Raw genomic sequence first — 27995 nt, 5'->3', positions numbered from 1 at the left:
AAGTTTATAATCAAAACGCTTCTATGCATAACTGAATCCAAAATCAAAGGATAAAGTATCTTTTGCAAAGTATCTCTTTCGAATAGTTATTCAGCTTTTGTTCACACTCGCTACCTTCTTCCAACTCGTAAATTCCTCTCTGGTGCATCAACAGTGGGATGTTGAATTTGGGCACATGGAAAAAACTTCCCTTAATGCCCCTCTTTAGAAATGCGATATTTTTAATTAGCTAAGTTAAAACGTCTTAAGTGAAAAGAAAAAGTTCCAATCTATGAATCTTGTATTGGTAGCGCTTCGCACTCTCGTGCCACAGGTCCAGGGTTCGATCCTCGGTCCGGGCAAGGTTGACTCAGCCTTTCATCCCTTCAGTGGGTCGATAAATGAGTACCAAACATGATTGAGAACTAAACACTGGGGGTTCCGCGTTCGATTGACCACCTAACCGGAACATCTGCTCCTGCATCCCAGAGCCCAAGGTCAAGAAAACTGAGATAGGCACAGTAGGCCTTGGCTACTTTGCCCAAATTCTATGGGCTGTCACACCACTGAGTTAAGTTTAGTTTATGAATCTTGTAATCAAATTTTTATAATACAAACAGCGTTTTTTTTTTTTTTAAATTAGGTCAGAACATCATATTTTAATTATTTATTCATAGAAGCTGAAAAATTCTTATTCATTAAACTGCTTGGCAAATTAGGTTCTTTAATGGTTCATTGAATTGCTTGGATAAAAGAATGCTGAGGTGCGTGGATTAGATTATATGGATTTTTAAAATGTTTTCTCTGGACAAGGTTTATTAAATCAAATGAGAAAAACATAAGAACGATAAATATTCAAAAAAATTTAAAATTCATGTTTTAAATTTATTTTTATGCAGAAACTATTTGTTTGTAAGAATTTATCGTTTCTAAATAAATATTCTTAAATATTTTTTAAATCAACATATTACAATGTTATATTTTTAGCGTGTATTGATTAAATGCCCCTTGTAAATGGATACCGTGGTGATAGACTGTTCATTGTTTGATTTAATGAATACTGATAATGATAATAATGCAAATATTGATAATGAGTACAGAAACATTAATAAAAAGTTCTTTTAAAACTAAATATTAATAACAGATATATTGCCTTTTAAGTTCTGTGCACATCCCATATCCTCAAAGTCTGTTAGGAATTCATAAGCAGAAAACTTCCGCATATGGAGGAGGGAAGTTATGAATGGAGGAATATTTTATTTTATAACTGTCATTGAACAGCCGACCCAATTTTGGGTTTACGACAACTTATGTTCAACTCCGTAGCCTACTAATTTTGAACCAATCCAGAAGACAAGGAAATTCCTGGATCAGTACCCCAGAGGCATGATTTGCTATGGAAACATGGAGGACTTTGCAACTCGATAGATTTAACGTGCATCCATCACCTTTTACTACACGGGGAGTCTTCAGCCAGCGACGATCGAACCTATGACCTCTTGGGCATGGACCCAGTGCCCTATCAACCAGGAAATAATGTTTGGAATGCAACGAAAGTCTCTGTATAATTAAATATACACTGTGTTTCGTAATCACTGCCCTTTAAGGGGCATCTTTATTGTATACGATTCAATCACCTACATTCGCCGTCAATGGTTCTGCTCTTAGGAGCATTTTCACCGAATGCGGTTGAGGCACTTCTGAACTCCGTCTAGGAGATACAAAAATATGAGGTTAGTTGAACCAATCATAGTATTAATTACAGATATAAGAACTTCTAAAATGATATGTAACTTATTTATGCGTAATTTTTATCATTGTGAATTGTATCATGAAATTTAGAAATTTGTCCCATTCATTTTATTCCTCACAATCATGCAGAAATTGCTTATAGCAGTGCGGATGTACCTTATTGGTTATTTTTCGTACTTGAGTTTTATTTGTCAGAAATAAGAGTGGCAACCGAAAATGAACGCCATTTTCTGCATAATGTGCTGTTGAATTTGATGGATACAAATGCCGGAAGAATCATAATTTGTAACGAATATTCATTAACACTTCAGGGAAATTAAATTTCCCTATAATGGCAGGTAAATATTACCCATATTTTTCATCCGATTTCCTTTTAAATAGACAGAATAATCAATCGAAATGTCAGTGAAACTGATCACCTTAACGTCAATAATGTTATCGACATTATTTAATTGGAATCCTATTTTCCGTTAGAGTTGTTTACAGACTCTTGATAAGTTAAAGTGATTGTTTAAAACGTTTACTCTATTTTGTTATAGGAAATGGAGATATTCAGTGGAGTTTTTCTCAAGTCAAAGGAACTCTTGATGATGAGATAACAGAGGGTAAGTTATTGTTGTTTATCATAAAATTATTGATGACAATTAAAATTTTTCATGTTATTTTAATTGGTATTATTTTGTTTACAAATTAAGTCCTTCATTTAATGTCTGTGTCTATAGATTTTCACGATTTCCCATGTTTTGCAACTTTAGTAATATTATGACAAATAAACCATGTCGAGATTCTATTGTATTATTCTATGGAAGTGAGTTGTTATCTAGAATAATTTTTAGGTTCAAATTTAAGAGATCTGACGCTTAGTATTAAGATTATTTGTTTACTTGTCAATGTTTACTTTATAGTTTTTAAATAACTTGGTCACTATTACAGAATTTGCTTTTCAAATTTGACAAATTTATGACAGCAATCAATACTAAATAAATTATTTGAGATTTGTTTTGGTTCAGTGTTTTTTTAATTCTGTTCAAAAATTTGCTTGTAGATTTTAATTTTTCATTGGTTTTGTCTTTTCGTATAAGAAATATTTTTCTTAATTTTTGTCAATTCTTAAGTCATGGTAACTAAAATGTTTATAAGATTATTTAATATTAAATTTTTATAAGGTGTATATCAGTTATTATCATTATGGAAAATTAATCGGCTTGAATGCAAAAGAATAAAGATATTTGCTTTATTTTTTATTAATTTGGTGATAAGCAAAGTTTTGTAATATCTGACTTTAATTTGTAATGATTATATTCTAAAGCAAGGTATAAATTCTATTTTTTTATTTTAACTGACGTATTAAACTGAAAATTCATATGATATGCAATTAGAATTCAAGAAGATTTTTGCATCAATTTCTGCTTGAAAATAATGAAGTTTTGGCGTCTTCCAGGTTGTGACCAGTGAGAAATTCAGGGGGGAAAAAAGAGAAGACTAGCATATGACCATCCACAAACCTTTGCATGTTTAAAAAAAATAAATTTACGTTTAAAACCATTTGTCACTTTTGTGATTGTAATTGACATGATCAGATGAGGTGTAAACGGTCCCTTTGTTTCTGAAAATATTGATTCTTATATTATTACAAGCTTTAAAAATGTAATGTTAGTTTATTTATTTAATTATTTTTAATGTTTTCAACGCTACCTTACTATGTTTACTTTAGACAGACATGTTATTAGACAGTCGATGATACAAACTGTCTTTGCAGTTACTTGTTAGATGCGTTAATGTGCGTTTTTTGGTATTATGTTATTAGTAAGATATTTTAATTTTTTTGAATGCATTCAAGATAGATTTTATTACACGAATTAGAACTTATTAAAGTTTTTTTTTTTTGCTCTTAGTGTTATCTGTCATATAAAGTTTAAATTGTGAGATTATAATTAAGTGGCACTATGTTTTGAAAATAAATATTTTGTACTACTTTATTAGTTTAAAATAAAAGTAACATATATCTATTTGATATTTTTGATTGAAGTACTTTTTGAATGTTTCCTTTTCTCTTAATTTTTTTAGCTGACATAATATCATGCGTTGAATTCAATCATGATGGAAATCTTTTAGCTACTGGAGACAAAGGTGGCCGTGTTGTAATATTTCAACGTGATCCTCTGGTATACTTTTTATATTCTCAGTTTTATTGTTAAAATGATTTGAATATGAGAAAAGTTTAGTGAAATAAAATAAGCCATATTTTCAAATTGTTGTGAGATTATTTTTTTTCAATGAAAATCTGCACTTTCCCATGTTAATGTCAGTAATAAGGTGTTTTGTATTCATCTGTTAGCTAGTAAAAATTTCAAAACTTCTTTAAAGTACAAAACTTCTAAAGTACATTATATACATATATATAAAATACTATGTAGAACAGTTTGATGTGAAAATGTCACCTTAACTAAAACATTTCATTTGAAAAGTTTCTTTATATATATATATAAATTTAACTAGTTAAATTATAATAAAGAATAAATTGAGCACTTAAGATATTGAGTCATTAAAATGAAAGGTAAAAAGAGTGTTTTATAAAATGTAGTTTTATAATTTTTTAAAAAAATTATGAAACTACACTTCTTTAAAAATATAGATATTATTAATTTTATTTCCACTACAAACATATGTATATATACAGTCTGACCTCTATTTAACAAAGTCGTTAAATCCTGATAATAAGTTAGTTATATCGAAAATTCGATAAATAGAAAATCACCTTTTGAAATACTTAAGCAACATATAACAGGTTTTAAATCCATAAACACTAGACATAATTATAATAGCAATTGATTCACCTTTATCTTGTGAACTAGTAGTTACTATTTAGTTTATAAATCTTAACCATAAAAGAAATCTGCATGGAAGGCACGAATAAAGCAAAACATTATCCAGTGTTACACTACATTCCTGCATACATTTTCAACTTAAAAAAGCTAAATTTATGTATAAAATTATAGCTGCATTTATTATAAAAGTAATTTTAATCATACATTAACGCACACGTTAAGTTTAATTGCTATTGATAAAATCCGTTAAATTTTGTCTTGAGTTTTTCGTTTGAAAGGGAAAAAGATTTTACTGCTTTCTCTTTAAAGTTAAGTAGCTTCAAAAAATCAATTCAAGGTCATTTCCCCCATAAAATGCATTAACAAGTTTGATATGTTCTGAAATGTTTTGGAAATAAGGAATTGGGAATTATCTCAAAGAAAAGTTGGTTAAATAGAAAATTCACTCTGCTATTTGGAAGTTATTTTAGGTAGAAATTTCCAAAATGTTCTTGGTTCTTTAACACTCCGTCGGGCGCGTCTCGAAACTTACGGCATCGGGCGCGATGTATCTGTCAGATACATCTCTGTTTTGTGTGTTTTCTGTTAATATGTATTACTTTAAATCTCCTATTTTTACTCTTTTTATGTCCAGGCTTTTACACCCGGACCTTTTATTAGTTTTTTATGTATATTTTTAATTTTTATTTAATTTTTATATATTTTTAATTTTTATATATTTTTAATTTTTATATATTTTTTAATATTTTCAATAATAATTTTTATTTATTAATCACAAACGCTATTACAAAAGTTAAATGCTGTAAAAAAACATTTAATTAAACATGTTAAACTGTTGAAAAAGTATAAAAAGGACAGTTATGCACAAATAATACATAATATAAAAGTGACAAATCAATTATTATAATTGAATCCGATTCTAAATTTAAGTCAAATCCGATTCTAAATTTAAGTCAAATTTTTTCTTCCGATCTGTTTTGCCCATTTAAGTATTATTGTCCTTTCCTATGTAAAAATAATCATTATTAACATCATCATCGAGTTCTGAGTCATTATAAACACTTTCACTGTCTTGACAATCAGCTTCACGTGTTTCTAAAATATCTTCTTCGTCAGCATCACTTTCATCAAATTCTTCAGCATTTAATTCCTCATTTCCATCACTAAATAGAATACTATGAACTAGCTCTAGGTCTTTCTGATTTTTCAAATCTAAAAAGCGTTTAGCACTCATCGTAGGAAAAAGATAAATCAAAAACGCTCAGGGAATCTCAATACTTCCATGTAGCTTCACGAGACAAACGTTATCGGGCGCGTGTATCTAACAGATACAAAATTCCAAACAAGCTTGGAAACAGGAAGTACTCCTACACCGAACTGGTCACTACTGCATTCCAAAGTAGCAGGGGGCCAGATGGACAGATACTGATAAGGTCAAGGTCGTAAGAAAATGTTTCAGGGGACAAAAGCAGAGATATTGACACGTCTGTATCTGTCAGATCAACGCGCCCGATGAAGTGTTAAAAAAGAAAAAATCACGAAATAGAGAAATTCGCTAAAAAGGATGTTCGTTAATTGAAGTCCGACTATATATATATATATACGTACATCTAGAAATTTATACTTGAAACAAAATGGAATATAAATTTAGCATGCTTTAATTTTTGTGACTGAAAAAAAAGAATTCCACTACGCTGATAAAAAAAAAGAATTATAATAAAAAATATTGTGTATAAATTAAACTAAATTACTACCATCTACAATTATGAGCTAACAATATTTAAATTTTGCTTCATTGAGATAGGGTTAAAGTTGTAACTAATTTTATTGAAAAAAATATTATTAAATGGTTTTTAAGATCCCATTTACATTTAAATGATAATCATAGAATTGTTTTGTTAAATTATATAAAATTGTCAAGTTTTAATTAAATAAAAATAGGACTTAAAAAAATAAGAAATAACTTTAAAAAAGTTTTGAGGGGAAGAAATTTAATATTGAACTACAATAATGTGCTTATTAAAAGAAATTATTAGAATCCAACAGTTGTATCCTAATTTATTAACTACAAGTGTTGTGCCTGATTTTTTTAACAAGGCTAATTATTAAAACAAAACTTTCTCTTGTTACTAAGATAAGAAACAGGATCTTCAGATTTTTCTTTTATTAGCTTGATTTTCATTGATGATTATAAAAGCTTAAAAAAATTTTCTCTTTCTATTTTTCATTGAAAATTAATAATAATAAAACAGGGTGCGTAGCGTTTGTAAAAAGTGCTTAAAGGTACCCACGTTATGACTTGCGCATGCGCGCACACTTGGACGACACTTGCGAAACCCGATTGCTCCAATTCCGATAGAGAATATCAGATCCTTATGAAATGTTTTTCTTTTTAATTTATTTTCATTTTATTCTTGTTTATTTTATTTTACTTCTAACACTTTTTTTGACGTAGGGGGCAAGGGTACTTTTGTTCTGAGTTCAGGGTCAAGTTGAATTCTCTCAGTGATGTGGGAAAGTACTGATTGTTTCGATTAACGCCCGTTTCTTTTACTGTTAATAAAAAGTTTTAACTGTTAATAAACTAAACTGTTAATAAAAAGTTTTTGTTTTTCAATCATATCATTGATTGAATATGAATTTTTTGAGTGCTTGAAAATTTTTGTAAAGTGCTTGAAAAGTTTTTAAAAAGTGCTTATTTTTGATTCAAAGATATGGCTATGCACCCTGTAAAATAAGCGATTGAAAGTTACTCAATTTCACAAAGGCTTTATAATTATGTAAATAATTATGCATGCATTGTTTTTGCAAGATGTAGGAAAATGAATTTCTGAAATTTTTTATTTCTTTTACTTTGACTTCATTGATAATAATAATAAATAGAAACCTTACTTATGTTTTTTACAGTCAGTTAAATATGACTCATTCTTATGATATGAATAGAAAGACAATATAAACAGAAACGCTTCATAAGAACAGAAAAACAATGAAATAAAATTATTTTTAGGAAGAGTTCTTTTAATTTAACGGCAGTAAATTGGTTTGTGAAATTAAGTTTTTGTATATTTTCTTTTTAAGAAGACTTTATTTACAAAAACTTAATTTAAGCAACCATAGTGTTCAATCCATTTGTCACTTATTTCATACCCTTTATAATGTTCCACTATATTAATCACAATGCAGTTAAAGTTATTACCTTGTATTAGTCATAATTTACTAGTAGTTATATGAAAATAATTTTTTTCTAAGTGCTATATATATTTTGCTAAATAGCTTAATGGTAATTGTCATAAACTTTTAACTTAAGTGTGCAAAGTTGTGTTAGTAAGTCCGTTGATATATAGATTTATCGAAGTAAAGTAATTTTTCCTGTTGTTTTTCTGTCTATTTTATTAGATGTTAATCTTTTATTATTATTCTTAAATGTACATTAGCATGTTAACTGCTGCTCTTATGCAAGACAGTGCAGGATACAACCTTAGAGATTATCGTACGCTGGCAAAAGATTGGCAACAAACGTGTTAAAATGTTGTTTTATAAGCAGTTTATAAAATTTATTATTTTCATCATGTGTTAAATATGTTTATAATTTTTTTTTTTTAGTCCCAGATTTCTATTCCCAAAAGAGGAGAATATAATGTCTACAGTACATTTCAAAGCCATGAACCTGAATTTGATTATCTAAAAAGTTTAGAGATTGAAGAGAAAATCAATAAAATTAGGTGGTTGAAACGTAAAAATCCAGCTCATTTTCTTCTCTCAACGAATGGTAAGTTTAAAAGATTATTATTTTTTTTTTTTTAATCATCGAATTGTAAAGTTCAACTGTCATAACCATTTGACCAGATGCATATAAAAAGCTATGAGACAAATTAACTGAAACTTATAAAATAAAACTATTTTATTGGAGCAGATGTTAGATCCTTGATTGTTAAAATGTAAGTTTTGTCCTATTTTGTCATACAATTAATTTAGTATTTATAAATGCATGCAATAATAGATGGATAAAAGAAATAGAGAATTAATCAGCTTTTTCTCATATTTAGAGACTTTCTATTTTACCAAATATGTTGTTTTAGTTTTTAGAATATCATTCTGATTGCTAATTTCTTCGATTTCATACAGGTTTTTTTAAATGTACTTTCTAAAGGTTTATAATTTTCTAGGTGTTTACAATGCTTTTAATGTTTATTGTTTTATTTTAATAAGCTAAAAATTATTAAAATGAAAGATGTCTCTGTTTTCTTAGCTTTTTTTTACTGTTAAAAGAATTGTTATCAGGTGAATTTTTTTTTACTATTACTAAATTTCAAGCTTCTTGTATTAAGTTGTATTGTCTTTATTTTTTTTTATTTTTTTACGTAAGTATTTTCTTCTTATGTACTTATCTCACTTAACTTAAATTTTTACAAATGCTTATTTTATATTCTTAGTTTAGTGGTATTTTAAATTCTGATTATTTATTTCTGAAAAGTAAAGACTACTACTGTACTTAGGACTTTGTAGAGTAGCAGCATCAATGACTTGAACTATTTAAAGCTTTTTTTTTTTCTTCATTGTATCTTAAAATTCCCATTCTCTTAAAAGACAGCTAAAATCTTATGTGTTATTATAACAATTAATAGTTGTGCCTAGAACTCAATTTTTTAACAATTCATAGTAACTTTGAAATTCTGGCGAAAGTACTTGTTTTAACATTAAATATTTTTACTGTTACTCAACTCTTTAATCATTCTTATCCTTTGTTTTTATTAGCTTTCTGTACTTCAACTGCTAATTTGTCTTTTCAGATAAAACTATTAAATTATGGAAAGTATCTGAAAGAGATAAGAGAATCGAGGGTTACAATCTGAAAGACGAGACGGGTCATGTGAAAGACCCAATGTCTATTACTAACTTGCGTGTACCAAATGTAAGGCCCATGGATCTAATGGTAGAAGCAAGCCCTCGTAGAATCTTTGCTAATGCTCATACATACCATATAAATTCAATATCTGTCAACAGCGATCAAGAAACCTATCTCTCTGCTGATGACTTACGAATTAATTTATGGCATCTAGAAATTACAGACCAAAGTTTTAGTATCCTTTATTGTTATTGAAAAGTCTTGGTAGTTTAATGATTATGTAAGTTTAAATAAAAATAATTATGTTTTCTTACCATTTACAATTTAAAATTTATAGTTAATATTTAAGAGTTACTTATTACAAATCATATCCAGAACTTGAAAATATATATTGGGTTGTTCAGAAAGTCATTTTATTTTTTTCCTCACAGAGAACTTATTTTTTTAAACAGCCAATCTCACATTTAAGCCACATAATCATTATATATTTTAACAACTGATATAGCAATGCTTGCATGTAAAAGAAAAATGCACGATTCTACACAATAGTTAATCAATTTTACTTGGCAACAGTTAATCAATTTTAATTGTATTCCATGTGTACGAATTCCAGGTTTTTTCGTATCATTCTAGGTCTAGAAACAAGAAGCAGGATGTGCGATTTTTTTCACGGAATTCCACAGAGCAATATTTATTATCCAACAAAATTTTCATTGCAATCTGAAATTTAAAGTAAGATTAAAGTTCCGCTGTTTAAAATTTAAAACTTTTGCTAAATTGCATTTTTGGATTTTTGCCATTGTTAATGTATGAAACTACGTTGCAATCAGCTAATATTGAGATTCATATTTACGCAATTTTAATGTTAAGCACGGAATTTTGTATTTACTTGATTTAAAATTTGCGCAATGTGAATCGTATACGTGTGATTTTAAAATCGTACAATGCGACTCATATTAACATAATTTAAAAATCCAGCATCGCAATTTATATTTGCATGTTTTTAAAAGCAATACCTCAATTCAAATTCACATGAGTTTTTTTAAATTGGGTATGAATGTGTGATTCTTTATTGATAGGTAATTTAATTCTTAATCTTAGTTCAAAAAATTATATTAAACATGTATAGTATATAAATTAGTAACTTATTATCGAGTTTTTGCACATAAAATTTTCCGAGTTTTCCACGTTGAATCACAATCATACCCGGTAGTATCTATCAACTGGAAAAAAACTGATCTCCTTGGTAATTTTGTCAATTAATAAATCTTAATTTATGTGTTCAATTTTTTAAATAACTAGTCTTGTACTTTCCTTATAATTAATCTTAGATATTGTTGATATCAAACCAACTAATATGGAAGAACTTACTGAAGTAATTACTGCAGCAGAGTTTCATCCTTCTCAATGTAATGTCTTTGTGTATAGTAGTAGTAAGGGAACTATTCGTTTGTGTGATATGCGAGCAGCTGCACTATGTGACCAACATTCTAAGTGTAATAATTTTTTTCCTTTCTCTGATTTTTTTATTTATCTTTTGCTCTGAAATATTGTATCTTAACTTTCAGCTGACTAACTTATTTCTGATATTTGGCATCAAATATATATGTATATATAGTCTCTATTCGCTTAAATAACTTAGAAAAGGCATGCAATTTTTAAATTAAGCAATAAAATAAAAAAAAATTCTGTGTTTAAAAATTTGAATTTACACTAAAAAGAAAAAAAAATACTGCACTGGGATTTTAAGTTAATGTTTTAATAGATCTTTGTCACCCGTAGCTTCAGCGAATAAAATTTATTTTCGACCTAATTTTTCTGTCTTAATATATATCATTTTGCTCAAGCTACAGGAATTTTTATTTTCTTAAAACATTTCATTTTTAGTTAACTCGTAACTTTTTCATCATAAGTACAATAAAATGATATGTAAATAGGATATGAATCAATGACAAATATCGTTGTTGTAAAGTACTTTTTTTCTTACCTTTTAATAAATTTTTTTAAAAACTTATCAGCAATTTGACTCTTATAAATTTAATTTTGTTGGTATTAAAAGCCCGGTCAGATTTGTCATGGTCTGGAATGAACCTGTTTTTTGTGTTAACAAGCAGTAAAAATACATTAAATGGTTGCACATTGAATGGTATTGTTAAAATTAATTGTATGATTAAGTTTAATTAATTATTTTAAATTATTCCACCTTGTTTAAATTAAAAAAATAATACAGTCGGACTTCTATTTAACGAACTTCCATTTTACGAATTTCTCTATTTTGCGAATTTTTTCGTGGAACCAAGAACATTTTGGAAATTTCTTCGTTAAATGAATTTTCTATTTAACGAATTTTTTTTTTTAGATCTACTTTCCCCATTTCCCAAAATATTTGAGAAAAATTATTAACTAGTTAATGCATTTTATGAGGGAAATAACCTTGAACTGATTTTCGCATCCCCTTAACTTTTAGAGAAAGCAGTAAAATTCCTCTCCCTTTTTGTTTGCATTTCATACAGGAAATGCAATCCCACTAGAAAAAGGGGGAAAGGGTCAAATTCCTTAAATAGGAAATGAGCAGAGAAGATAAAAGGAATGGGTCATCAAAGTGTGTGGTCCCTGGTCCCTTATTGACATGTCCTATTATCTCCACCCCCACTGTTCACTTCCTTTCTAGAAAAACTTTCAACTTTCTCGTTGTTCACTCGGTAGAGCTCCTGTTTTAAGATTGCTGATCAGAGTGCTGCTTGTTGCTTTTCTTGCGGCTGCAAAATGTTGAAGCGAAAGTGCCTGACTATTAAAGAAAAAAATTACAAGATAAAGGTGCATCAATTGCAATTTTAATTATTTCAAGTATCCATGAATTTAAAACCTATTCTACGTTGTGTAAGTATTTCAAAAGATGATTTTCTATTTAACGAATTTTCCATATAACGAAATTTTTTTCGGGATTTAGCGACTTCGTTAAATAGAGGTCCAACTGTACTAAATTTTTTATTTTGTCTCGATTCTTCTGAACCCATCATTCTGGTCCTCGTTACTTTAAAAATGTTTAAATTTTAACAGATCCAGTCAAAATTTATATTATATATTTTTGTAAAACTTTTTATTTATTTAAGATTATTTTAATCTATTTTTAGTGTTTGAAGAACCAGAAGACCCAACCAATAGAAGTTTCTTTTCTGAAATAATTTCTAGTATATCAGATGTAAAATTTAGCAACAATGGACGATATATAATTTCTAGGGACTATTTATCTGTGAAGGTGTGGGACCTCGCTATGGATACCAAACCAATAGAGTGCTTCCATGTCCACGAATATCTGCGATCAAAACTGTGTAGCTTATATGAAAATGACTGTATTTTTGATAAATTTGAATGCTGTTGGAATGGCACTGATGGGTAAGCATACATAGTTTCAAACTATTTTGGTGTGTTTTTATTACTTTAGATCTAAACTTGGTTTTTCTTAATTAATAAAAAAACATTTCTTTTGGATAACATTGATAGCTTCCTTCCTTAAAGATGGTTGGCTGCAAATTTATTTTGTATTCAACTTTAAAATTGATAGTCTTGACTGTTATGGATTTTAGTTATTGCTAAGATTTGTAGTTACATAAAAAAAGCAATATTATTAACAGCTTTCTACTATCCTTTTTTAAGCTTAAACTCTTTAATTTATGATGACATGTTTGTATGTATATTTTTTTTAAAAATTTCAATTGTTTACTAACTGATTTATTTTAAAGGTTGGCTTATATATTAAATGTGTAGCACCTCGCATTGTTTTAAAATTTGATCCTACTTTAGTGGAAGTTTTATCTGAAATTAAATGAAAAGAATTGCTATCTATTTTGAATATTATTTTATTGAACATAATTAATTTATAAATTTATTGTGTCTTCACTCTTCAGTTAATAAGTAAATGTTGGTATTTATGTTTAAAGTACTTTTTGCCTTAAGCTCAAGTTATGACATAAAGTATATACTGTAGCATATTTATTTTTTTTTTCCTTCTCCATAGCTATTTTTGATTTGAAAAGAATGGCTTCCAATTATTTTGTTGACATATTTAGCATAGATAAGTTATTTAACTGTCATGTAATAGCTTTGATGATGTTGCAGGGGTTCTGAAATGATTAATAATGTGAATCAAATGGTAGTGTGATCTTAGGAGTGCCAAGTTGGCAACCTTTGATCATAGCTAACCATGATACTGCATTTTCTGAGCTAAAAAGATATTTGATGATGTTGCAGGGGTTCTGATATGCTTAATAATGTGAATCAAATGGTAGTGTGATCTTAGGAGTGCCAAGTTGGCAACCTTTGATCATAGCTAACCATGATACTGCATTTTCTGAGCTAAAAAGATAATTTGCTTTAAGCTCAAGTTATGACATAAAGTATAAGTATAAACTGTAGTATAATTATTTTTTTCTCCATAGCTATTTCTGATTTGAAAAGAATGGCTTCCAATTATTCTGTTGACATATTTAGCATAGATTAGTTATTTAACTGTCATGTAATAGATTTGATGATGTTGCAGGGGTTCTGAAATGATTAATAATGTGAATCAAATGGTAGTGTGATCTTAGAAGTGCCAAGTTGGCAACTTTTGATCATAGCTAACTATGATACTGCATTTTCTGAGTGAAAAAGATTATTTGTTTTTGTTGCCTATGTTTGAAAAATATAAAATCATCTATGCCAACTATTCATAACTAATATATAAGGATTTATACCTTGCACACACCTTTTTAATTATTTAAATAGAAATTTTTACAACATAGTAACTTCTTTATTGAGTATCGTAAGTCTTTCTTCAGAGTTTGCGAAGGTCGGCCCAGACCTGAAAAACAGAAGTTTTTTCCCCCCAGATTAGGCTTGCTTAAAAAAGCCCATCTTTATACTCGCTAAGTGATTTTTTCGCATTTTGCTATTTCCAATAAATTTTCTTTGCAATGATCAAACCAAATTGTTCTTTTGAATTATGAATTTACTGTTTTATAAATTTAATTTAGTAACTTTTTATACAAAATTATGAACAAACTAACTTAATGCATAAAAAGTAAAGTACATGATCAGGGGTCTGTCCAGGCCGAATTTACTACCGTTTAGCGGTACCTTCACAAATTTAATTTTAGGTAAAGCGGTAGTTTCACAAATTCAACTTTAGGAAAAACAGTAGTTTCACAAAATACTTTTTCTTAAAATTTTATTTTTGTATCCCTTAAGAAACGATAAATCTATATTTTAACCATGTTTTTGTATTGATTTTTTAATATAATTTTTAATTTTTCGCAAATTATGTCTAAATTTTCACATAATAGGTACCTTTCACAAAAACCTAGACAGACCCCTGATGATTTTAAAAACATAGCTAAATTATTATATATTACTTATCTCTAAAAAAAATTTGTGTAATATGTTTGCACATAATAGAGCTCATACTAGGCAGAAAAAAGGGCAGGGTGCAAAAGTTTAAAAAGGGGGCATTATAATACTAAAAAGGCAATAATTTCTTTCTATGGGCTTTATACATTCTATTAAAAAACATTGTAAATTAGTAAGATAATTTTTTTTTATTTTTTACTTTACTAAAAGTAGCAAAGCAATCATATAAATTTCTAATTTTTATTAATAAATTAACATATAAATCGAGTTAATGAGCTAATTAGCTTAGTAATTTGTTTAAATGCATGCATATATTAATAAAATAATATATATATGTTTTTAAGTGTCCGTAATGATTTAATGATAGTGGAAGTAACTGCAAACAACTGCAAGTGCAACAAGGGGGTGTGATGGCTATTTTTCCTTTCCCATATAAATCTATGTATTGACAGCAACGACAAACTAAATAAAAAAGAGTTGAAAATAACAAAAATTTAAGAAATCTTTTGTAGAGTTTGGGGGAAAAATAAAGAAGGGTTGAGGAAAGAAATGGGGAAAAAAAGGGTATGTAGTCTATTACATCAGGGCACTAATTTACTTCAGGGACAACAGGGTGGATTATTTTGACTAAAAGGGCAGCAGGCTGCTGTGCCCTGTTTACCCTGCCTAGGATGAGCTCTGCACATAATACTTATTTCATAACTTATTTGGATTGTAAATCCTTCAAGGTTTGTTAAAATACATCAATAGATATATATTACAGGTGTCTAATATTTCAAAATGAATGATTTTTTTCCACAAAGAATGTAGAAATTAATTTTTCAATTTAAAAAAAAATCTTTACTAAGTATGTTAAGAGTTTATACCAAAACAGCCTCATTTTATATTAAAATTTCTACAATAGATAGTACCTGTATCCATATACTATACCTTTTTCAAGAAAAATCTATATTTAAAGAAAAAGTTTAGAGTAATAAATCTGGAATTTAACAGGGGGAAAAATTGTCAATTAGAATAGCAGTTGAAAGCCGAAACATCCTCATCTGATTGTTTAATTATTTACTACCTCTCTTATGACTGCTGGACTATAAAAAAGGTTTTCTGATTTTAAATTAATTCATGTGAGCTGGGTTTTTTCCCTAAAAACCTGATTTTTTAAGAAATTTTTTTTTTCTGTGAACCCTGAATATTTTATTCTTATGAACATGGCAACCATTATTTTAATTATATATTTTATACATGTACATAATAAGTTTTAATAAGATTTAAATAAGTTTTTTTATATCATTCATTTCAATCAACAGATTTTTTTTTTATAGAAAAATCTTAGATTTAAGTGAAATATATATATATATTTTGAAATATATTTTAAAGGTTGTCATTTTTTTAAAAATGAATGTCTGATTTATTTGATACTTAAAATATATTGAATAATAATAAAAGAAGACTAAATATGGATTAAAATAATGTGAAACTTTAAAATTTTAACTTAACATTAATTAGCTGCTTGTAAAATAATTTGCAATTTGATTAACATATTTCACTTATACCAATTCATTTTTATTTAATGCAAATACTTTAAAATTTATTAAACGTTTACTAGAAATGTAAATTATAAAGAAAGACTTATTCTGCCTAGAGTACTTTAGAATGCTTGATTTTTTTTAATGTTTTCTGATCTAATTTAATTTACTTTTCTTTTGTTACCTAACAGGGTCTTTGTCTATTCATGAATGTTTTGAACTTCAATAAAAACAACTATGATTTTATTAATAGAATTATTTTTCTGGTGTTTAGTTAAAAAAAATAAGACAATAACTGGTTCGTAGCTTCATACGCTGGAAATATGATATGACTGTTTACCTGTTTCAAGGGCATCAAAATCCTGTTAGCTTTGGTTATTGGTGGGACATTATTTACAGTTACACCTGGTAATGCGCTTTTAAGTTTCGGCTTAAGGAGCCCGATAAATATGTCTATTATGAAGAATTCAAAAAATTTTTAAGTGTTGCACATTGTTGGAACCACAGGCATAAATTCAATTTCGATAAAGCTAAAATTTTTCCACACAAGTATTATTTCCACCGTCATGTCAGCTCTTGATTTCATGGAATCTTGTTCTATTCATTTGAATGCTGATTCCTTTGTTAATGGTATAAGTTCCTCACAAACCCACCATAACACATTAAAAAGCATTTTGTCCTGATTTTCTTCTCTGTTATTTTTTTTTCTTGTTCTGTTTTTAATCTTTTTTCTCTCACAAGTTCTGTGATTTTTCCAGTTTGTTTCTTGTCTTTATTTTTTCCATTTTTCGTTAGTAACTTAATATTTTTTTCAATTTATTATTGTTTTGTTACATTCAGGTCTCTAAAATTTTGAGAATCTGAAACTATTTCAGTTGCGCTTGTTTAAAACATGTCGACTATCATTTTTGTATAATTTTAAAGCATATGAAGTTTTCAATCTGGTATCATTAACTGTTTTAGTTATAATGTTGATTTTAAAAAGTATTAACCATTATTAATAAATTTTATCAGAACTTTGATTTGTCCAATTAAAAAAAAGGTTTCATTCATGAATATTTTATTTATTTTGGAATTTTTTATTTCTCGCCTTTTCCTTTGTTTTTATACATTTTATGAGCTTTTATTGGAATGAAAGACGTGAAACAATTTACTGATAAAATACTGAATGTGTACTCAATTTGTAATTGTGTTTCTCTTGCAATTTCATGTTATTTCGTAGTATCAGTAAAATACGCATTAATCGAATTGAAATGTTTATGAATTGAATGAAGTGTAGAATGTATATGTTGCAAATTTTAAGTATCCAATGATCCGGTAAAAATAGTTCCCACGTAAGCCCTTCAGGGGTGATTGTGCTCTGGAAAAAATCTGGATTTCCGGAATTTTCGCTAACAGTGATGTGGAAGTTTCCGGAGATCGAAGGTCCAGACGTTTCAAAATATCATTTATCACAGAAGTAAATCAAATTTTCAAAGGTGGAACTTAAAAACACAGTTTATTTTATTTGTTTGTAAGGGAGAGCCAGAGAGATACTTTATAAGCTTATATTCATGATTAATATTCATTTTTTATCAGTAAATAGTTGTTATAATCATAAACTCGATAAAGAAAGACATATTTGTAAATTTTAATTACTTCTCCAGGTCATCATAGCTATGTGTAAATGGTATAGGTATGTGTAATATTTTAAGTAAACTAAGAAATATAGGAAAAAAACCTTGTTTAAATTTTTTTCAATTTAAACTGTTTTTTGTTTTTTTCTAACTCAAGAAATTTTCCGGAATTTTGACTTAGGCTTACAATCACCCCTGGCCCTTAGTTTGAAATGTACAGCACAGAACCCGTTATCCGGAAATCAGAAAACCGGAACGAAATTCGATAAATTTTCCCGCCATTTTTTAAAAAAAATGTTTTTTTCCTCGTAAGAGTTTTGGATTTTTCTTTCTTTTTTGAAAGATGTTCACCTTACCATCATTTTGGAAATAATCATTAGTGTATTACTTCAACGTTTTTTCTTCTTTTTAAGATTATTTCCAAAAAAAAAATTATTTTTAGTTGGGTTTAACAATAAAAAAAACGGCTTTTTGTAGCGATTCAGAAAACCGGAAAAATCAGTTATCCGGAATAGCGATGGTCCCGATCGTTCCGGATAATCGGTTCCCTACTGTATTAACAAAATACAAATATTAGGTTGCTTATTTTGTTAAATGGCATTAGCTAAGATGAAGATTCTCTGCTTGGTTCTATGTCAAAAGTTACTGTTAATGATCTACAATTAGCACTATTTTGCTGATTTTAACTAGCTGAAAGAATTCGTAACATCAGACGTGATGTTTTCTTGTGATCTGCAATTTTCCTCTTTCTACCTTTTTTTATTTTTTTGTCTCACTGTTTAAAATTAATTTTTTTAAATTGTTTGAAAACTTAAAACATTGATTATATGATTCGTAAAAAAATAGTTAGTATATAACCGCAGATAAATAAATAGTAAATAACCGCACTTGTAAATATTTTATATTATGAACTTTTTTATAATGTATGAAAAGAAATCAATTAAAAATTTTAATCCTTTTATTGATAATGATTGGAGTTGTGTGAGTTGGCAGTTTTGGTTGTGGTTTATTTGGGGATCATTCACTAAAAAGACTATGGTTTTGGTAAATGTATAAAAATCAGTTAGTAAAACTTTGATTCATTGAATGATAAAAATTGGTACACTCAATAAATTTACACTCAAAATTGTCTTGGTACTTCCCCAAGTGTATTCCTTAAATTTTTTATTTTGTTACTCATCTCCTTTTCTTCTGATATTATAAAATCTCACAATTTTAATTTGCAGATTTTATTTTCTAAGCAACTTTAAACATTTATTTTTATTTAAGAATTTTATGAATGTTTATCAATTTTCATTTCTTTATCTTTGGCTAGTGAAACTTTGTTATATTTCATATCTACAAAAAGCATTCTTTGCAGGTATATAATGACAGGTTCTTATAATAATTTCTTCCGGGTTTTCGACCGTCATACTAAAAGAGATGTTACTCTTGAAGCTTCCAAGGAAATAGCAAAGCCTAAAACTGTTCTTAAACCTAGAAAAGTAAGTTGTAGATCAAAAATGTATTGTCACAATGTTCCCTTATTATTATTTTTTTAAGGAAAAAAAGAGATTAGAATATCAATATTTATTAATAAATGATATTCTTGTTCAGTTTGAAAATTTTTTGTCTTAAGTAAATTTAATAAGCATCTATGTGTTATTTTATTTAATTTAAATTGAACTTTAGTTTATTACATTAATTTAGTTTTAAATGGCTTTAAATTTTGCCATTTTTACTGTTTCTCACAAAGTTATCATTGACTATTTCTATGTAATTCAATAAAACTGATTGTGTTTTTTAGGTTTGTACAGGTGGCAAAAGAAAAAAAGATGAAATTAGTGTAGATTGTTTAGATTTTGGCAGAAAAATATTGCACACTGCCTGGCATCCTCAAGAAAATATAATAGCTGTAGCTGCTACAAATAATTTATATTTGTTTCAAGAAAAGTTGTAGTAATAGTTGTAAGTATTTGACTCTTGAGTACTATATGCAAATTTAATAGTGTCATGATCTTAGCATTAAACAAGGGGGGAGGGCAAGTATTTACAGCTCCCTGCCTAAAATTAAGTTATTATAAATTACATGCTAATGCACTATTTTTCTTCAAATTTTTTTATTGCTTCAATTTTTTTAAAAAAAAAAAACTTAATGTCTATCATTTTCATTGTATGCAGATTTCTATTTTATTTTTGACAAGAATTTTGAAAATTACTGTTAAGAGCAATGATTGTAAAACAATATTGAACAATTCCATGATACAAAGGACAACATAATAAAAAAATAATTTTGCAGCATCCCTCCATCAACATATTTCTTGGTTTTTTTATTAACTATTTTAGATGCAGAATTAAAAATTGTAGTTTCTAAATATTTAGTAATAATAATAAAATTTTGATATAGCCTGTATTTGTAACATCAATTACATAAAAATTGTCACATGAGTCGCAAGAGCTTTCTATATGTCATTTTTGCGCTTTCAATGTTCCAGTGATTAATTTGTAGTTTTGTTTAAGTAAATTGAGGAAAAACATTGCTTTTGGAAGAAAGATAATTTCAAAATAAAAATGTATTTTATTCCATGTATTCTACATAAAGTCAGTCTCATTTTAAATTATTATTTATCTACAATATTTATAATTTTCATCCCTTTTTCTTTTATGCAAAATAATAACAAGCATCCCATTATTTTTTAAAAAAAAGTTGTTAAATGTTTATCAGCAGAAAAAAAAGTATAAGAATACTTATAGAATGTATTGTCAGTCATCATGGAATTGTAAATTATATGAATAATAAAGCGCAAATTATATAGCAACACATTTTCTAAGAAAATATACCGTATCCTTTAGTTAGAAATAATAGGTGAAAATATTTTATTTTGACTCATGTTAAAAAGAAAATTTCAATATTAACGTTATATATTGATCATATAAAATGACTAATATTATAACCTAGGGGTGCACAACCTGCGGCCCTTCGACTACTGAAGTGCGGCCCGCGAGAGCTTCTAAACACAATAAAAAAATTTTAAAAAATGGCAATTTTTAAACATCCCTTTTTAAATCCTCACGTTTTGACACAATCAATTTTAACAGATTCTTTAGTAAATGTACGTTTAACGCGCTTTCTTTAAGCCGATTTTATAGTAAATATATATGATTTTTTTTTATCTTTTTTTTGCAATTCTTTCTCTTTTTTCAAAAAATTTTTTCGGCAGTTATTGCTATACTTTCCCACGTATTATAAAAAATTCCAATTATTCTATTACGACATGAAAATTTTAAATCGTGCGTTTGACACGCTTTATTCGTGCTGAGTTCAGCATAAATATATATTTTCCCACTTATTTCTATGCTTTTCCACATGATTTTGACTCCCGTTATTTAACTATGATGTTATTACGACACGTGATTGTTAATCGCGCAATTAAATAATCACTTTTTGATACGGTATTTCGGTACAGTTTTATCGAAAACCTAGTTATTTTTCCTTCGTTTTTATTTCCGCAACGAATATGATTTGGTCGAATGTAATAATGAATTGTGATTTGGTCAAAAACCAAATATTCGGCAAAAAAAAGAAGAAAAAATCGACTGAACGCAGTACAATTGGGGCCAAATAGCAAAATCTTTTACTGCTACTAAACACTGAAACTAAAATTTTAATGCTCAGAATAATATTTCCTGGAAAAACGTATTCATAAATTAACTCTAAAAAGAACGTTTTTGAAAATGTCGAAAAACGAAACAGAGAACATAAAAACCAATCTTAATTTTTGAAAAATTTTTTTAAAGCTGAACATCTCAGTTTTTCAATTACCAGAAAAAGCCAAGAAAAATGAATTAAGTTATCAGAAATGATATTAAAAATTACTGCGTTATAGTGAAAGCGTATAAAAAAAGTTTTTTTTATTTAAAGAAAATAAAAAGATAGAAAAAACGTTCTTAATTTTTAAAATGAAAAACTTATGCTGAGAATCTCAATTTAAATTTTTCTCATTGCCATAATTTTGGAAGAAAAAAAATTGCTATAAAATAAACTTTATTAGTAACTTTATTTTTAAAAAAAAATGCTGAGTCATACTAAAAAAAGAAAAACAGAAGAAACAAATATTTCTTAGTTCCTGAAACAAAACTTTAATACTGAAAATAACACTTTTCTATGTTACTGGTTATTTATATTACAGTACAGGGAAAGAGTGATAATAAATTAATACTATGAGACGTTCTGTTAAAATGCTGGGTTATAATAAAAGCAGCAAAAAATAGAAAAAAATCCTTCTCAATTCTCAAAGTATCGAAAAAATTGTCTGATTATAATTTTTTAAAAAAAAGTAATATTTATAAAAATTCAAAAGTAAAAAAAACTAAGAAAAATACATTTTTAAAAAATATTCTGCCGAATATTTGACTGATCATTCAACCAACTGAATTTTTCACAGAATGGCCAAATACTCGTTACATCCCTCCCTAATTTAAATGCAATGTTATTTCAACTTGAGAAATTCATAAAATGGCGGAAAACGTGAATTTTTAAACTGCTCACTGTTTGTGGTTTAGATTTAAATTTTTTGTTGCTTAAGTGATCTTTTTCGATAAAAAAAAGGAAAATGTTTACGATACAAAAAATCTAATAATTAATAAAATAAAATAACAAAGTACATTACAAAACAAGTATTGAATTTTATTTTGAACTATCACAGCTTTGCTTTTATTTTAGGTTTTTGTTTAAAACCTATAAATTTTCTTCAATTAAAATATTTAATTTGAATTTATAATACTTAAATATGACTAAACTTTTTCCTATTTTCATTCTGTGGGCATTGCAGTTTTTTTTATTTTATTTATTAGAATTAAATTCTAAAATGAATTTTCGTATTGCATGATATGATAAAAAATAAAAAAAACATTTTTTTTCTTCAATGTTTATTTATTTTGATAAATCTATTGTTCATATAATAAAAATAGCAAGTTTTTTTTTGTAAAAAAAAAGTATAAGTTTTTTTATTTTTGAATGAATTCTAATAATGGAGCACTACTAAGTTATTGATATTACTAAGTTTATTGATAAAAAAAATGGAAGGCTAATGTTTAAATAAACATTACTACATTTGTCATTAACATGTTCAAAAATAAAAATAACTAAATACATGTGCGGCCCTTCGTTAGCCAACCAGCTGTGCAAGTGGCCCTTCACTCAAAAAGGTTGTGCTCCCCTATTATAACCAATCATTATTAATTAAATCAAATTATACAAAGCTAAACACTGAGTTAGACCTTGCAATTCTAAGGTAAAAACTCAAGGAATGAGTCTTGTGTTTTATTTTTCTATCCTAAATAATAATATAATCAGTGATACCTTTCTGCTTTCTGTCAGCCTAAATGTCTAGGCTGACAAATTTTGGATTTATCTTTCAAGAGTAATTAACTGATGAAATATGTATTGATAAGGTGTGTGTTAGAATGCTTTTAAAGTAGTTCTGAAGGGGTATCTGATATTCAGGGTTCGACTGTAATTTCAATCTTAAGCTGTAAAAATATAATACTCTTTAATGCAGGCAAATGTGCCCCTCTATTAATTTCATTCCTATTGTTCCTCTATGATTGTATGCAGTCCAAAATTTAAACTATGCCTTGTTATAAATAGCTCTTATATTACTTATAGCTCTTTCTGCTTTGAAATATGTCAAAACTTTTTTCCAAACATAAGGAATTTTTCAGACCACTAAAATGTAAAACAGAATTTGAGAGTAATGTTAGAAAATAAATAATTTGTGCAATTAAAATTTTTTTATTAGTATTAGGAAAAGTTATATAGACATGTTTTAAAATCTTTAATGCTCTATATAATTTCTTGTTGTCTTCTAACTTTGTTAGTCTAGGAAGAATGTATAACTAAAAAATGTATTACAAAAGCCATTTGTAAGGATGAAGTTCTATGTCGAATAGGAAAAAAAGTGGTCCATATATCATAATTTTGTACAAAATTTATTTTATTTATTTTTAATAATTAGGGGTTATTCTAACGTTAGATTAAGGTCCATGTTCCCGAAGTCTTGAAAAATCTACTCATAATTTTGTAAATTTGCTGAAATACAGACCTGAGTTTTTCAAAAAATTTCTGAAATCGGTAGTATGTTCAAACTTTTTGTAACGGGTCCGTATTTATTTGACAAAACTTTTCATAATTTTGTGAAAAAGGAAAATTTTTGTTTTAGGAAAAGAATCACAAAAGACATGTTGTACAAGAATTTTTTTTAAAAAAAAATTCTGAATTAGAGCATTTATTGGTAGAGTTTTTTTGAAGGAAGCACTTTGTCCATCGTTGGACTCAAAATTTTTTCTAATGTTACCCTGGATTTTTTATAAATGCTTTTATGTATTATAAATGTCAAAGTATTTTATTAGTATTCATGTTTTAGTGTGTGCATTAATTGTCAATCGTTTCAGCATTTTCTAATTAACGAGCGATGGAGGTCTTAAAACTGTGCCATTTATCGGAGGAAGTCTGCCGCCGCTCAGTTCCAGTGCCACGAACCACAAAACTGACTGCAAACAACCTTAACTTCCTGTTATTTCTATCCCAAAGCGTGCATCGCTATGGATTGGCAGCAACGTCACCCCCATGCTCACTTTCTATTTGAAAACAGTAATCAATCCATCAATATCCCGCTCTTCTCATTTCCAGTTCATATAAATTCGCCTGTGGCCAGGTGCCAGAGGTGGCTTATTCATCAGTTGTTTTTGACAGAAACTTGTACATAAGATAGTAGAGTGTATATTTTTGCTGCAATCCCATGCCAGAGAATAGTTTTTTGTTGCATGCTTCTTTTTTCTCATCCAATCTCATTTTGAGACATTTAACAAAATAACTTGGGGAAAGGAATAAATAAAAGAAAATCTGTCAATAAAACTAATTGTATAAATGAGACTGCTTTTTTTACATAAAAATAATAATAAAATCCTAAATGTTTTTGTCTATGTATTGTTTTGTAATTACTCATCTGTTTTGAAAACGGAAGTCAAATATTTGCACAAATTGGATTGAATTTTATTTTCATAGCATTGAGCAAGTTGAGTTGTTATGTGTTTTTCTTCTAGTTGCTTTTTTTAAGTATGTTAGAGATTTTGTTTTTGAATTATCTGTCAGGCTATGATAAAAATTTCAATAACTTTTCCTTGTATGTTTCATTTGTAAATCACAAACACCCTTTAAAAGTAATAAATTATTTTGATTGTTAGCATTCTTTTTCATTTTGTTATGATTAAGATGTACTGACAAGTTTTGACAACATAGATTTGAATTTATTGATGATTAAGAAAATGAATTGTATTATTTACTTTTTAATTTCATTATTTGTTCATTATAATTGTTATCAACCATCATCTTTAAAATATATAAAATAAAATAGTGAAATTTAGTTCAGTACTTGTTGTTATTATAAAGAAAGATTTTTAATTGTTTCAAATATTTTAAAAGCTTTCAGTTGTAGATTAATGCAATGAACCACAACACTATTCCCTACATCTCTAAAGATCTTTTTTCATTACTTAACAATTTAAATCATAAAATGGTGATTGAATTTATTTTAGGCATACCATTCCATGTATATGTTTATTTTAAACCTCATAGAAAAGTAGTAATTTTATTTGAAAGAATTGAAATAAATCCTGATTGAAGCCTTATTTTATGAGATCATTATCATCACTACAATAAGCAATTGTTTTATACATATTTGCTGTTGAATCTCATCGCATTAAAACTGCTGGTTCTGTTTTGGAAAGATTTGTTCAAGATCGATCTTGCAAATTTTTTTGTTTTTATAAAACATATTGCACTTTCTAATGATTTAGTCAAAGGTTCACATTTTATTTCATTTTAGAGTCATTCATAAAAAGTTCTGAAAAACATCTTTTAATAAGAATTTTTTTTGCAGTAATAAGTAAAGAATACATAATCATGAATTATTTACTGGAATGGATTATCTTTTTGAGTTTTTATCTCAAATTTTGTTCAATGCTGTGAAAAGAAAAAAAAAAAAAACTTTTTAGCCCCTTTCTCTTTGTTCAATTTTGTGGTTCATATTTTTGTATTCATATTCATTAAAAGAAATTTTTGTGAATAGATAAAGCCCATACACATTAGAATATGTTGACAATCATAAACTCGTGTTTTATTCATTAGTGTATAAATTATAATTCAATAATTATCTTGAATACCATTAAAAAAAAAATCAAAATTTACTTTTTGTAATTATTAAATATTCTCATTTCAAAACGACATTATTGATTTTATGAAAGTTTCTGAATTTTTTAGACTTTCAAATTCAGGGTCATTTATATTTTCTTGCTTTAACAGGCAGATAAAATATTTTTGTGAGACATCAGGGATACAAAGTTTTATTTTAGCTTTAAAAAAAACAACCTTTTTATTGTATTTTAAATTGTTTTTACATTTCTCATTTTGTTGAGTTATTTGATATGTTGCATTGATCCAATGCTAACTGGCTATGCAAATGAATTAAATAAAATGTGATGTTTTTTAAAAATGTTATTGATGTTTAATATGTTTTATGTCTTATATAATTTAATGATGTAGCAAGTTGTAAAAGGGGGATCATTTTTTTTTCCTCAGTGTTTTCATGTAAACTTTAAAATCTCACCAAGCTACTTACTAGTAAGGTTTTAAGATCAATTGTGGTATAAAACTAAATTCCCTAATTTTGGGGACAAGACTTTACCGTCTTTTAATGATTGGCCATCTGCGTGGACAATTCGAAAGAAAATATTTTAACCATCCCTTTCCGACTCTGGGAAATTTAGAATTAATTTTTAAATAAAGCTCAACTGTAATCGTATAACTGTGCCTAAACAAAGAAATATATTTTTGTGCTGCAAACTTTAAGCTCCTATGCGAAAAAGTTAGAGTATAGTGTTATTTTATTTTATAACTGACGTTGAACCGCTCATCCAATTCCGAGTTTAAGACTATCGATGTTTAACGCCATAGTCTTGTAATTTCAAATCCATTCCAGAAGACAAGAGAACTCTTAAATCCAACTTTAGGACAAATTAGGCCTCATGACAATTTTTTGATGGAACTGACCCATGGGTGCAACTCTAAAAAAATTTCAAGACTAAACTTATTTTTTGACCAATTAACAAGGGGCAGTGCTGTTTACCAGAATTTTCCAATATTTATAGCTAACTGACTCCAAAATATACCTTTGCAAGATAAAGGCTCATATATCATTATCAACTAGGAATTTATTATTTTATGAAAAATTTATATTTTTTTTACAGCGAACAAGATAAAAATAACAGCCAACCTTGTACATCTCTTTACATCAATCACTGAATAATGAACTTCTATTTTTTGCATGAATCTATTCACCATTATTTATATTTGTCCTATCTCTATAAATAAAAAAAATATTTATTTAACTTTGGCCAGCATTTCAAAACGTTGGGGGAAAATGAAAACTCAAGCAAATTTAGATACAACAGTAATATAAATTTTGTTTCATGAATTTTCATTGCAGTGTGACATCATTACTTGATCATTTGGCAATAATTATGAAAAATAAAAATATTTTCATTAAATTGTGTTACATTTTAAGGGAAAAAAGAAATTTAATTTAAAAAACAGATATATTGATTTTTCCTCAGGACTGAAGAGTGGCACACATGCTGACCTGCATTTGCGTTGTATAGGACAGCAAGGGGATTCTAACCTATTAGTAGTGTTACCTGATACCTAGTTTTAAGCTTTAGGCAACCATTCAGGAAGCCAAAGTAATATCTACACCTAAAGATAAATACTCAATCCCAGCAAAACTAGTGCTTGTCTCATAATTAGCAGACTGTAGCTGACTTTGATATATCATACTAACAGTTAATTTCTGTCTGGGATAATTTCAATGTAACTTTTTGGAAAATATCATAGAACATATATTTTTTTAGCAATTGGGTGATACTACCAAATGACTAATATTTAGTGATAGAAGTTGTGTACTCACATTTGGTATAATTGCAGACAAAGTTCATTATTACAAAATAATTTTTGGGGCTTATGTTTCAG

At 27.5% G+C, this 27995-nt stretch overlaps 1 protein-coding gene across 1 annotated transcript; it reads left to right on the top strand.

Annotated features, from left to right (window-relative positions):
• Positions 1–1867: 1867 nt before the first annotated feature.
• Positions 1868–26463, top strand: tws (protein phosphatase 2 regulatory subunit tws). The gene is made up of 10 exons (XM_087157624.1): positions 1868–2069; positions 2271–2336; positions 3799–3896; positions 8163–8328; positions 9350–9640; positions 10737–10901; positions 12540–12801; positions 19293–19416; positions 19719–19879; positions 24365–26463. The coding sequence occupies exons 1-9, from the start codon at positions 2063–2065 to the stop codon at positions 19869–19871; spliced, it is 1332 nt and encodes a 443-aa protein (XP_087013750.1). The 5' UTR covers positions 1868–2062; the 3' UTR covers positions 19872–19879; positions 24365–26463.
• Positions 26464–27995: the final 1532 nt, after the last annotated feature.

This window comes from Parasteatoda tepidariorum, chromosome 2, assembly GCF_982258835.1.
Source record: "Parasteatoda tepidariorum strain Cologne lab strain chromosome 2, Ptep-v5.0, whole genome shotgun sequence".
NCBI lineage: Eukaryota > Metazoa > Arthropoda > Arachnida > Araneae > Theridiidae > Parasteatoda > Parasteatoda tepidariorum.
This window is presented reverse-complemented; position numbering and strand designations above follow the sequence as displayed.

Bases quoted from the DNA above. Each gene is read 5' to 3' on its own strand.
- tws (XM_087157624.1), top strand. The intron at 8,329-9,349 runs GTAAGTTTAAAA...TTGTCTTTTCAG, and splicing joins TTTTCTTCTCTCAACGAATG to ATAAAACTATTAAATTATGG. The intron at 12,802-19,292 runs GTAAGCATACAT...CATTCTTTGCAG, and splicing joins TGTTGGAATGGCACTGATGG to GTATATAATGACAGGTTCTT.